We start from the raw sequence: 11,912 nt of genomic DNA, 5'->3' as shown, positions 1-11,912 counted from the left end.
GCTACAATCTCCAAAAGGTGATGAAACTGCATCTGGCAAAATAGCTTGGGAAAAATTTATATTGTTTAAGGATCTTGGGAGACCTAAGAGCAGAGGTGGGTAAAGGGAGAATTTAACCAAAATTATCTGATATAATCATATAAATTTATACTTCAAAGACGATATGATAAAGGGCAAAAATGAATTAAAACACTGTGATTTGCTGTCTTGTGTATACTGTATTGAACAAACATATGTCAATACAGCAATGATTACAATGATGAATTTTGTACAAAAACTGGATAGTTTAGTTTTGTATAACAAAAAATTATTACATTTTAAAAAATCGTAAAGTATTCTTACCTGTTTCTTTGATTTTGTTTTTCACAATTCTTTTGACTTTATTTCGGTTATAGCCCATAGATAAAAGAGCCTTAACTGTAGGTGTTTCCATAGATGATGCCTTAGGTTTACGAGTTTTCAATTTGGGAGAGCCTAAAATATAAAAGGAAATTATTAAAATGTTTCTGAAAATGTTCTAAATTTTATTTTTCAATTTAAAGTAACCTTCGACTATTTCCTAGTGTAATTTTTATCTTTTTGTTTCTGTTCATGAAGCACACTGGTGCAGTATCTGATTGTTTTCTCAAGGCAGATATGAGGCCTGGTGTGTAAAAGGCACAGAAATGGAAACCGCATAGATTTGTTTTTTTATTTTCTTGGCTTCATAACCTAAGTGACTCAACAAGATATATACAAACTTTATGAGTTAGCCTATGATAAATTTTGATCACTAATTTTGACACTGAAATATTATCTATACATTTGTTTTACAAATGTTATGTTTTGTCTGATTTAAAGTTCTATATTTGCCACATATATAATGAAACATATCTTCATTATTTTTATTTAATTTGCTTGTCATGCTCTATTCTTGAAAAATGTTAACAGATAAACATGTATACTGGAAAAAAAAAAGAAATAAGTCAATCATGGAAAATGTAGTTACTTAATATGCATACTGTACGTTATGAAATGATATAATCTTATATGATATTCTTTCTCATTTGTGAAAAACTGTGATGTGATGATAAAAAAAAATCAATATCTTTTTGCAAATTCAGTGAACTTGATTACATATAAATCACCAGAAAATAATCAAACATCTTTTTTACTATTAGCCAATGTAACTTGCACAATATCATTTTAGGCAGCTTTGTTGGCATATGCAGAAAGTTTCTCAAGTTTTCTATAATTTTGTGAATGGCTAACTTAAACATTCAATTGCTTTTAATTTCTTGAAATATGTTGATGATTGTTTCACAACTTTGTGATATTGTAGCAGTTCCTGCTCTCAGTGTCAACTGGTAGTTGACCATTGCACAGTTGAAGAAATACATTTTGTACACTGGGCTGCTAATGCATCTCTATTAAGTGTAACTCTCATATTGGTAGAAAGATATAGGGACATTTCCTCTTCTCTCATTGACTTATTAAAGATATTTTGATAAGATCTTGTTAATGATTCAATGATGCTGTCTAGTGATTATTAGAGCTTCTAGTTTTTTAAATTCTTTTTATTGTTCAAATTCTTTCATTATAAAAAATCATCTGTTTTTAACAGTTTTAGTTGTGTTATTGTATGAGTTATCAGCAGAATTCAAGGCTCATTTGTTTCAAAAAGTCCTTATTTTGGCGTGGACAGATTTTCTGAATTTGTTAAAAATAACATTTTCTTAAATGTAAGAATTGTATGAAAATGATTGTGAACAACATACTTTTCCATATAAATAGCAAATAACTTATCTTACTTGAAGTTGAGGCATCTGATGTCCTGTTATCTTCCATAAAGTGATAACTACCAATTGCATCAGTTTGAAGAGAATGGTAATCTGGTCCATCTTGTGAAAATGCCTTTAAGAGAAGAATGTAATTTCAACAAATTTATATGCTAGTAATGCTAGGTGTACACAGAAGCATACACTTCAACATATAATTAAGTGTGGATTAACAAACATTAAGTATATTGTAGCTTGTATTTAACTATATGTTCATGCAGAAGATATCCTTGGACAAACTGCCGAACATTATTATTTTAAATTGTCTTACCAATGAATAATTTTCACAAAAAAAACTATATCTTTTCAAAGTCATTTCAAATTCTGGTAAGTAAGAATTAGATAATACTTTTCTGATGGGCACTAATACCACCAAAACATGCATAGAGTTGTCACTATAATTACCAAAGAAATAATAAAAAAACTTAAGAGAAGACAGTTTTTGTATATGGAAGATGCACAGGATCCATAAAAACGTTAGAGACCTGGGAAATTGATTCTCTCAAATGCCCTAGTGGTTTATTACAGGTAGTAGATAATTTCTGCTATCTCGGGGACCAAATTAGTAGTGGAGGAGGATGTACAGAGAGTGTGATAGATAGAATAAGAATAAGATGGAGGAAATTTAGAGAGCTATTACTTCTCTTGGCTATAAAAGGGTTTTCTTTCCTAATAAAAAGAAGATTGTATGATGCATGTATAGAGACAGCAATTCTACATGGTAGTGAGATGTGGGCCCTGAATGCAGAGGACATATACAGATTAGAAAGGAATGAGGCTAGTATGCTCCACTGGATGTGTAATGTAAATGTAATGTTCAACAGAATGCTAGTGTTCTGAGACAGAAGTTAGACATAAGAGAAATTGGTTGCTGTGTGCAAGAGAGAAGACTGTGCTGGTTTGGTCATGTGATGTGGATGAGGACCGATAGCTCCATAAAGAAGTGTTGATCTCTCAAAGTGAATGGACCATGTGGCAGTGGGAGACCCAGGAAGACAAGGGATGAAGTACTGAAGACTGACCTCAGGATGCTGAACCTTTTAGGTGAGATGACAAAGGACTGATATGCCTGGTACCTTGCCATACTCAAGAAGACCCATACTCTATAGCAGAAGTGTTAAGGTCAATCCTTCTGGTGGCTTAAAACACTTGTGGTAGTGAGCTGCCCAGCTTGGCAGCTCTGGTTAAACTGTCCAACCCATGGACAACGGACGTTAAATGATGATGATGATTAATTATTTTTCTACCTATTACAACTGTAACTCTGATTAATTAAAAATACTTACTAGTTTGCTACGTTAATTATGTTAGCCTGCACTGACTATATATTCTCTATGCAGGAGACTATATATTCCCCCCACTCACTCTCTCTATGTATGTATGTATGTATGTATGTATGTATGTATGTATGTATGTATGTATGTATGTATATATATATATATATATATATATATATATATATATATAGTCAGTAAATCATATATCCCAAAAAGAAGCACACTCTAAGTTATAGAATAGTATAGCATATAAAGATAGATAAGGCTGGTCTATGGGATTACCTTGGGTTTCATGTCCATAAAGGACTTAGTTTTACAGCATATGATCAGACTCTAAACCTGTAGGCCCATGAAAATGGAGGAGGAAAAGTTAATGATAACTTATTTGAGTTTTGAATTTATACTTGCTCGCTAATGTTTGTTTGGAAGTCACAGGGTCATCAGCTGAACAGACACATACAGGAAGGAAAATATATTTCTAAAATAGTTTACGTAGTAAGCCTAGCTGATGAGCTTTAAGTGTCAATTTGGCACAGAAAGTGAAATCAATTAATACTGAGATATCTACCCTCCTCTTTGAGTATGTAGGTATGTATTTGACCACTGAATACTAAAGGTCAGCTTAAGAAATTAACATGTGTAGCCAACCACGAAGAATAGATCTGAGATACAGCCAAATAGAGGAGCAATCCCGTTTAAATGCCAGCCAGTACCATCTACTACCATTCATAGCAGTCAGATAAACACACTCTTGTGGCACACACCATGGGTCTATCAGCCACTACTAAATTTAAACCATGACAAACAGAGAAGATGGCTTTGAAGTCGATGATTCTAAACTAGCAGAGACAAGCCTTTCTTAGTTGGCTTGAATAAACTATGAAGAAATGCATTCCAGTTGTGATAAACTCATGATTTGTATGGGATAATGTTCAATATACCTTTCCTTTAAGATGGTTGATAGTAATTTGTGAGAGTTTACACTGTTATTTTCAGCTAATTGAATGACCATGTATCAACTCACTGTCAGACAAAATCAGTTTCCAACATGTAATTTTCTCTCTCCATTTCTCTGTCTGACAAAATTAAGGGTAAGTTAGCTCCTCACTTCAATGGAGTGGTTGACTTTAGAGACATCTTATTAACATTTCAGACATTTAGAAAACTGATGCTCAATAGGTTTTGATGATGATGTTATTTCTCTAAACCCATATATAACGTACAAAATGTTCCTTTAACCCTTGAAGTACATGTGTGAATTAACAAGGGTAGCAATACACTTCAAGCAGAAAGATTAGTCTAGCTATTATTAAAGGTTATTTATCAGAAATATGCATTATAAGTTATTCATTCATTGTTATTGATATCATTTTTTATTAAGATACAGAAATAAATTTATTTCTCAAACGCGTGAAATAGCGGCTGGCCGGTAACGTATTTTTTTGCATTATATGGATAATTTATCCTGATCACGCTATTTATAGCATTATCACGCGTTTGAGAAATGAATTTATTTCTGTATCTTACAATACATCTCAATGCTTCTAAAGACAAACTTTGTTTGTTTACTTTCATCGTAAAGTTGAATTTATTTTTTATTAACTTACTGGGTCATATGAAGATACCCTGTTTCTTACATTTGCATCACTGATGTATTTAGAATCTTTCATTTGTTTTACAAAAGTACATCTTGGAAACCATCGAGCATGTTCTTCCCATGGAATGTCATCCTCCTCCCAATTACGTAAGCCACCATCACAGCTAAAACAAATTACTGTATCAGCATTTCCTGTAGACCAATAGAAAATGAAAAGAAATAAGTAAAACAAATAAAATTGAAAGATTTCATTAAGTACTAAGAAAGTCAACTCTGGTGGAACTAGAATTCAGAATGTAAGGAACCACTCTTACACACAAGAATAACTGTTTCTGACATAAAGACAAGGCTTGGTATTTTGGGGAAGTCAGTCAATTATATTAATCCCAGTACTCTATTTTATCAACTTTGAAAGGATGATTTTGGTAGGAATTGAACTCAGTAGAAAAAGAGCTAGAAGAAAGACAAGGCATTTTGTCTGATACCCTACCAAATTTCAGATTTCACTCCAGAGCATTGGTCAATCTACAGCTATAGTAGAGAGCACCAGCCAACAGAATCCATGTGGTAGAAGTGAACTGTGCACTTGTCTGCCAACCTACCTACAACACATTCATATACAAATATACATAGATGCACATAAACACACATATACATATATTTACCTACTTAACACATACATACACAAAAAATACATAAACATAAGTGATTCAGTTGAAGAAGAATTTTAAAAAATAAAAAAATTTTTTATGGAAGTTGTCAAATACTTTCAGTTTTGATATACATTCTCTGAAAGCCCTACAAACCTTTCTTCCTCTTCCTAGCTATTCTCATAGTCACCGTTTTTATGCTTTTTTTCCCCATAATGCTCAAATCTTCTGGTTGTATGTATTCAGTTTAGGTTAGTTATTTATTTAATTAGTTTTAATTATCAGAATAAAGCTAAGCTATAACAGTCTGAAGAAGGTATATAATAACTAAGGCAATTTTTTGCCAAAATTTTAAAATTTATAAAAATGTTCGTTCAAAGTTCTTTTATCATCGTAATTAATCTTAAAGTCAAAAATGAAATTTCGCTAAAAATAATTTTTTTTTTATCAGATACTGAAAAGAATAAATAAATTCGTTGACATACATTTTATGTATTGATTAAACCTAAATTTGATATGTTTCTACTAGCTATTAGTAGAGTTGTATTGGACATACCACCTTGGAGCTATTTTTAGCATTCCCTATGGCTTATTCTACCCTTCAATGTTGAAAATTATTTGATACCATGTGTGTTCAGTCATTTGAATACAAACAAAAGTCTAGCAGGTCTGTATAGTTTTTCTGTGAGACAAATTTCCAACTTTAAGGTACTTTTACCAATATTAGTTATTGGTGATGGATGCCAACCGCTAATGTTGTTTGTTTGCATCTTTTTTCTGATTCACGAAACAGGCCTCTTTAAGAATACAAATATTTATTACCATACAATTGTAAGTGTATTTACTTACAGTTTTAATTCTTTGCACCTGTTATTTTGGAATTTCATTTTACCATTGAAAGTAAGTACTTTTTCAAGCTATTTTTTTCACTATATGTAAATGCACAGTATGCCAGCTGTTCCTCAATAATATTTAAATACTAGCAGAGATACCTGGCCTTGCTCAGGATGAAAATGACATAGATTTTATTGCTTTACTTGTTTGTCATGTGACTGCAGCCATGGTGAAGCGTTTCGTAACATTGTTTACAAAATAATAGCTGATCGGTTACGAAGGACTGTGTCTACAGTGAACAGTAATGATTTTTGCTCTGGTGACTACTGCTGTCTGCCATGTTCACTCACGACCAGCTATATGTGGGTATGAGTAGAGCAACGGATTCAGCAAATATGAAAATTAGTTGTGGATAAAGAGTGCAGTAAGAATACGAAATTAAAAAAATCTGTTTTCTCTGTCTTTGCACCGTCGCTAAAAGGGGACTGAACTCATGTTTGCAAATAATGGCAACTTGAAACTTGTTAGAATTTATGGTTTTAAAATATTTTTAATGCAAAAATTCACGTGTTAGGAAGCAATGAAAAAAAAACAAAAAAACAAATAGCCGATTCTGGGTATTTTCAACCATGTGGAATCCATTGGTGCGACTCCCAGATTGCTATCTTGTAAGGTGTGGATTTCTATAGATGCAACACACACACCCACTCAGCTATACTATAGTTATAGATATATTTTTTATGCATCATTTAAGTTTGTTGTTAAGTATTATGTAAATTTGTAACTGAGGTTAATTGAAATGAATCATTTTCCTTCACTGTTGCATTGCTGGATCTTTTTGAAGTTGATTGTGGAGTTCTTTTGTCATTGCCTTATTGAGTTGCTTTTTTTCTGGCTCAAGTAATTTTAATTTTGATTATTATGATTTTCTTATTCTTAACTCAGTTTCCAAAGCCAAAAACGAGTGAAAAAGAAAATGCCCTTGAATCTACAGAAAAATTCTCGAAAGAATTTGTATTTTAGCAGGCTTTTAAAGATCAATTTTGAAATGTCCCCTATTTCAGGCCAGTAATTTTTGCATTTGAATAAATTAGACCATAAGGTTTCTGAATAGTTTCCCCTCAAGAACATATAATCTAATATAACCTGTTTGTGAAAGAATATAGTTTGAATGAATACAACCCATTTAAGTCAACAAAGTCTTTGTTTAACCTTGGTCAGTGTCTGATACATTTTATACATTGCTCATATCCTTGTTACTTGTCTGTAAACCCATCTCTCTTCTGCTCTTTCTTACACTTTTGCTGTTTCCTACTCTCTCTCTCTCTCTCTCTCTCCTTCTCTTGCTTTTCCTCTGACTAGGTAACCGAGTATCTCCTTTACATCAGCACACTTGTTTCTGGCCTTTTTCTTGTACCTCTCTCATTCTCTCATTGGGTAACTATGTACCTCCTCTATAACAAGACACTTATTTCTGCCTCTCTAGTTCTCTATTACACTCTAACCTTTCATCATCTGATACTGGATCACCTCCTCTAATGCTCCCTCTGTTGTGGCAAGATACCTGCTTCTATCTCTCTGTTTCTTTGTCACACTCTAACCTTTCATCCTCTGATACAAGTTCCCCTCCTCAAATGCCCTGCCCCTCTCATAATTCCTTGTCTTGTGAGTTACTTGGTTACCCTGCCAGTGCTGGTGCCATGTTAAAAGCATCCAGTCCACACTGTAGCGTGGTTGGCGTTTGGAAGGGCATCCAGCTGTAAAAATCATACCAAAACTAACTTCGCCTGTGCTAATGCCATGTAAAAAGCACTGAGTCCACTCTGCGGAGTGGTTGGTGTTAGGAAAGGCATCCAGCCATAAAAGCCCTGTCAAAACAGACACAGTAGCCTTGGGTGGTTTTTCTACCCGGTCGGCTCTTGACAATCGTCCTACTCATGCATGCATGGAAGATGGATGTTAAATGATGATGACGAGGATGGTTTCAGCGATGATTAACCCTTTCGTTACCAACCTGGCTGAAACCAGGTCTGGCTCTGAGTACAAATGTCTTGATTTCATAAGTTTTGAATTAAAATCTTCCACCAAATCTTAGTCACAATTTATGTTCCTAACACTAGCTGAATGATGACTAAGTTATTTTACTAAATTCTTTATTATGTTTAAAGTAATTGAAAGAAACACACAGAGCATCTCAAAATGAATACAATAACGAAAGGGTTAAAGCACACATTTCATCTGATTCTGTAGTTGTTCCTTCTTATAACTCATCCTTAGCTGTTTATAACTTTCATTTAATAATATGAAAAAAATCTCTTTGGATTGAAAGGAATAGGCTCTTTGTTTATCATGGTTGTTTTTTAATAAAAATTCCCTAAATAAAAAAGGTTCTGTGAATAACAAAGAGAGTTCAGAAGTTTCTGAGATTATCTCATTATCATAATTATATATCATAAGTTCTTGATTTGCTTTTGAAAATTTTGGTTTGATTGTTGAGTTATATACATATTTCATACATTGCTAATAGACTCCAGATTAGCTGTATACTACACAAGAAATCAATTTGGTTTGTTTTTTCAACTTGTATATATCTGGCAAGTAATTTGAGCTGCGGCAATGTGTTGAAATTAAAACAATTATAGTATTGAAGACATATATTAGCTATTCAAAATTACACAAAAAATGTTAACTTTAACTTAAACAATTAACCGATTTTACGTTTTATTTTAAATAACTACGTCTTCCATGTTTAAATTGTTGTGAGTTATTTCCCTTGAGCTAACTAACGCTATGAAATGAAATATTTTTGAAAATATGTGCCAATATAAAACGAATTATTGAAATAGTATGTCTGGTGAATTAAAATAGATAAGAGTGGCTCATCCACCTTGGTCCCCACCTGGCACCTAGCTCTCACCTGTAGCTGTAGTATGTGCAACAGCCACACCTGGTAAACCACTTCGACTAGCTGGCTAAATCAGGTGAGGATAGCTGAGGGGTCTCAAATCCTCAGTGAGATAGGGGCTTTTCTACCTATGCATGCGAAGACTAGTTCTTGCATACGGGGCAGAGGAGACCACTAGTGAGGTCCAATGATCAGGAAAGCAGTACCGGTAGGCGTTGTGGAGTGCCTAGAACATGACAACACACTATGGAGTCCTGGTCATCCACTGCAGCAAGAAGGGTCTCCAGCCGTAACAGTTCCCAGTGCCACTGGGTAAAGGTTCTTTCTGCTAAGAGAGTGGGATTGTCCCTATGCAATGGCTCTCCTATTTGAAACAACTTCATGTACAGATGTCTGTGCTTCTCAGCCTTTCAACTGTCAACCTCAAGTCCTGCAGTAATAGGGGAATGGAGAAAGGGACAGGTGGAGGTTACCACCTGCATGTAGGTGGCTTGTGGATCAGTGGTCGCTGTTCTTTGTATTGGACAATGGAGAACTTCAGCAGCATCCCAGGTAACAGGGCAGCCTTTCTGAGACAGTACTGCTCACCCTAGTAAGGGAGGAGCCTAGAAAAGGTGGCCTAAAGAAAGCTTGTACTAAACAATTCTGGTCAGCTAACTGTGACTGACAGAATTACCCATTTGCAGTTGGTTCAAACAGAGAAAATAACCTAATCATTGGTACATACTTTCATGGATTGAGACAATGTCTCCAGACCTCAGAGAAGAACATCTCTCATTGCCAAAGAATTGTCCAGATACAATATTGACATAATCAGGCCGCAGCTACATTTCTTCTGGAAAAGCAAAACCTTATAAGAGGACAGAATACATGGAGCTGGATTCGCCATCAAGTCCAGTCTCCTGAAACAGATTTCCACTGGTGTAAATGAAAGGCTTATGAAACTTCGCCTCCCTGTCAGCAACAGACACTTCATCACCATCATGAGCATGTATGCTCCTACAATGACATGCACAGAACAAAAGATCAGAGAGGACACTGCGCTATGTGACACACTTGCTACCAACAAGCTTGTAATACTGGGTGATTTCAACATTAGAGTTGGCAGGGATGAGGAGCAGTGGAGAGGAGTTATAGGGAAGCATGGAGTTGGGAAGATGAATAGCAATGGCCTTTTGCTGAGCAAATGCACCAAGCACAACCTGCTGATTACAAACACCATCTTCCGGCAGGCTCATAAGTATAAAACATCATGGATGCATCTGTGCTCAAAATAATGACATCTTATTGATTATGTTATCACCCTCCAACATGACAGCTTTCAGTGCATTTCATGAAATCCTTGTATCCATTCGGGGAGAAGAGTATATGGCTGCAGAGTTCAGAGACGCCACATAGTTACACTCTACAAGAACAAAGGAGCCAAATCAGACTGCGGAACCTACAGGGGCATTTCCCTGCTTTCCATTGCTGGAAAAATCCTGGCCCACATCCTTTTCAACAGGCTCATCACCAGCATCTCTGAGAGCAACTTGCCTGAAGCCCAGAGTAGCTTCCACCTTAGCTGCAGCACTGTAGACATGGTGTTTGCTGTGTGTCAAGTCAAGGAGAAATGCATCAAACAATGGATGGATTTGTACTGTCTTCATAGACCTGACTAAAACTTTTGTCTCAGTTAACAGAGAGGCTTTGTGGAGCATCCTAACCAAGCTGGGCTAACCACACAAGTTCACCACATTGATAAGACTCTTTCATGACAATATGACTGGTCAAGTTTTTAGCAAGTGACTGCACCAACTCTTTCAACATTTCCAATGGCATGAAACAGGGCTGTGTACTCTACCCCGTGCTGTTCCACTTGTTCTTCACACAGGTCCTATTTAACACAATGAAAGACATAGATCTGGGAATATACATCGAATATCACTCAGATGGCTCTGTTTTTGACCTCCACCAACTCTCTGCTTGAACCAAGACAGTGGAAAAGTTTATAACTGAAGCCCTATTTGAAGATGACTGTGTCCTTATGGCATACAAGAAAAATCACCTGCAGACCATTGCTGATCGCTTTGCAGAAGCATCAAGGCTCTTTGGGCTGACCATCAGCCTTGGGAAAACAGAGGTCCTAGTCCAAGCAGCCTCAAACACAATTTGCCCCTAGCCAAAATGTCACCACTGAGGGAGTCCAGCATAAGTGTGTGGAAAATTTCAGGTACCTTGGCAGCACAACTTAAGCTGATGGATCATTGGACGTGAAACATTATCCAGAATCCACAAGGCCAGCCAAGCACTTAGAAAACTGAAAGTGAAAGTCCTCCAGCAGAATGACATAAGACTATCGCCAAAGCTGAAGATCTATGAGTCTGTAGTCGTTTCTACACTACTCTATGGGTGTCAAACATGGACACCATACTGTTGGCACATCAAACAGCTGGAACAATTTCATACAAGGGCACAGTGCAAGACCATGGGCATTCACTGGCAGGACAGTGTGACAAACCCAAAAGTACTGGACAGAGCTTGTTCAACAAGCATTGAGTCAATGTTGCTCAAGGCTCACACAGAGTACAAATGACAGAAATTTCTGTCATTTGTACACTGTGTAAGTTGTACCTATTTATATAGGTATATATATATACATTTATACATATAAATTCATCATTCATCATCTGAAAGTTTCATTTTACATGTATTCTTATATACATATTTTATATTTGATGTACTTAATATATTTATTATATCTGATGTGTCTAATTTGCTTATCCTAATAATTGCTTCTCTCTCTCTCTCTCTATGTATGTATATATATATATATATATATATATATATATC

The 11,912-nt window shown here is 35.3% G+C and overlaps 1 protein-coding gene across 4 annotated transcripts in view; it reads right to left on the bottom strand.

The window, feature by feature from the left end:
- Positions 1–11,912, bottom strand: part of LOC106873938 (baculoviral IAP repeat-containing protein 7) — a 66,264-nt gene that overhangs the window by 3,270 nt on the left and 51,082 nt on the right. For all 4 annotated transcript variants that reach the window (XM_014921480.2, XM_014921478.2, XM_014921479.2 and 1 more), the window contains 3 exons: positions 4,702–4,883; positions 1,791–1,893; positions 343–474 (listed from right to left, as the gene is read on the bottom strand). In XM_014921480.2, coding sequence (XP_014776966.1) covers positions 343–474; positions 1,791–1,893; positions 4,702–4,883 — 417 coding nt within the window. The remainder of the gene's footprint in view (positions 1–342; positions 475–1,790; positions 1,894–4,701; positions 4,884–11,912) is intronic.

The sequence above is a fragment of the Octopus bimaculoides genome, chromosome 2 (assembly GCF_001194135.2).
Source record: "Octopus bimaculoides isolate UCB-OBI-ISO-001 chromosome 2, ASM119413v2, whole genome shotgun sequence".
In the NCBI taxonomy this organism is placed as follows: Eukaryota; Metazoa; Mollusca; class Cephalopoda; order Octopoda; family Octopodidae; genus Octopus; species Octopus bimaculoides.
Note: the sequence above shows the minus strand (reverse complement) of the source record. Positions and strands in the feature narration are given on the sequence as shown.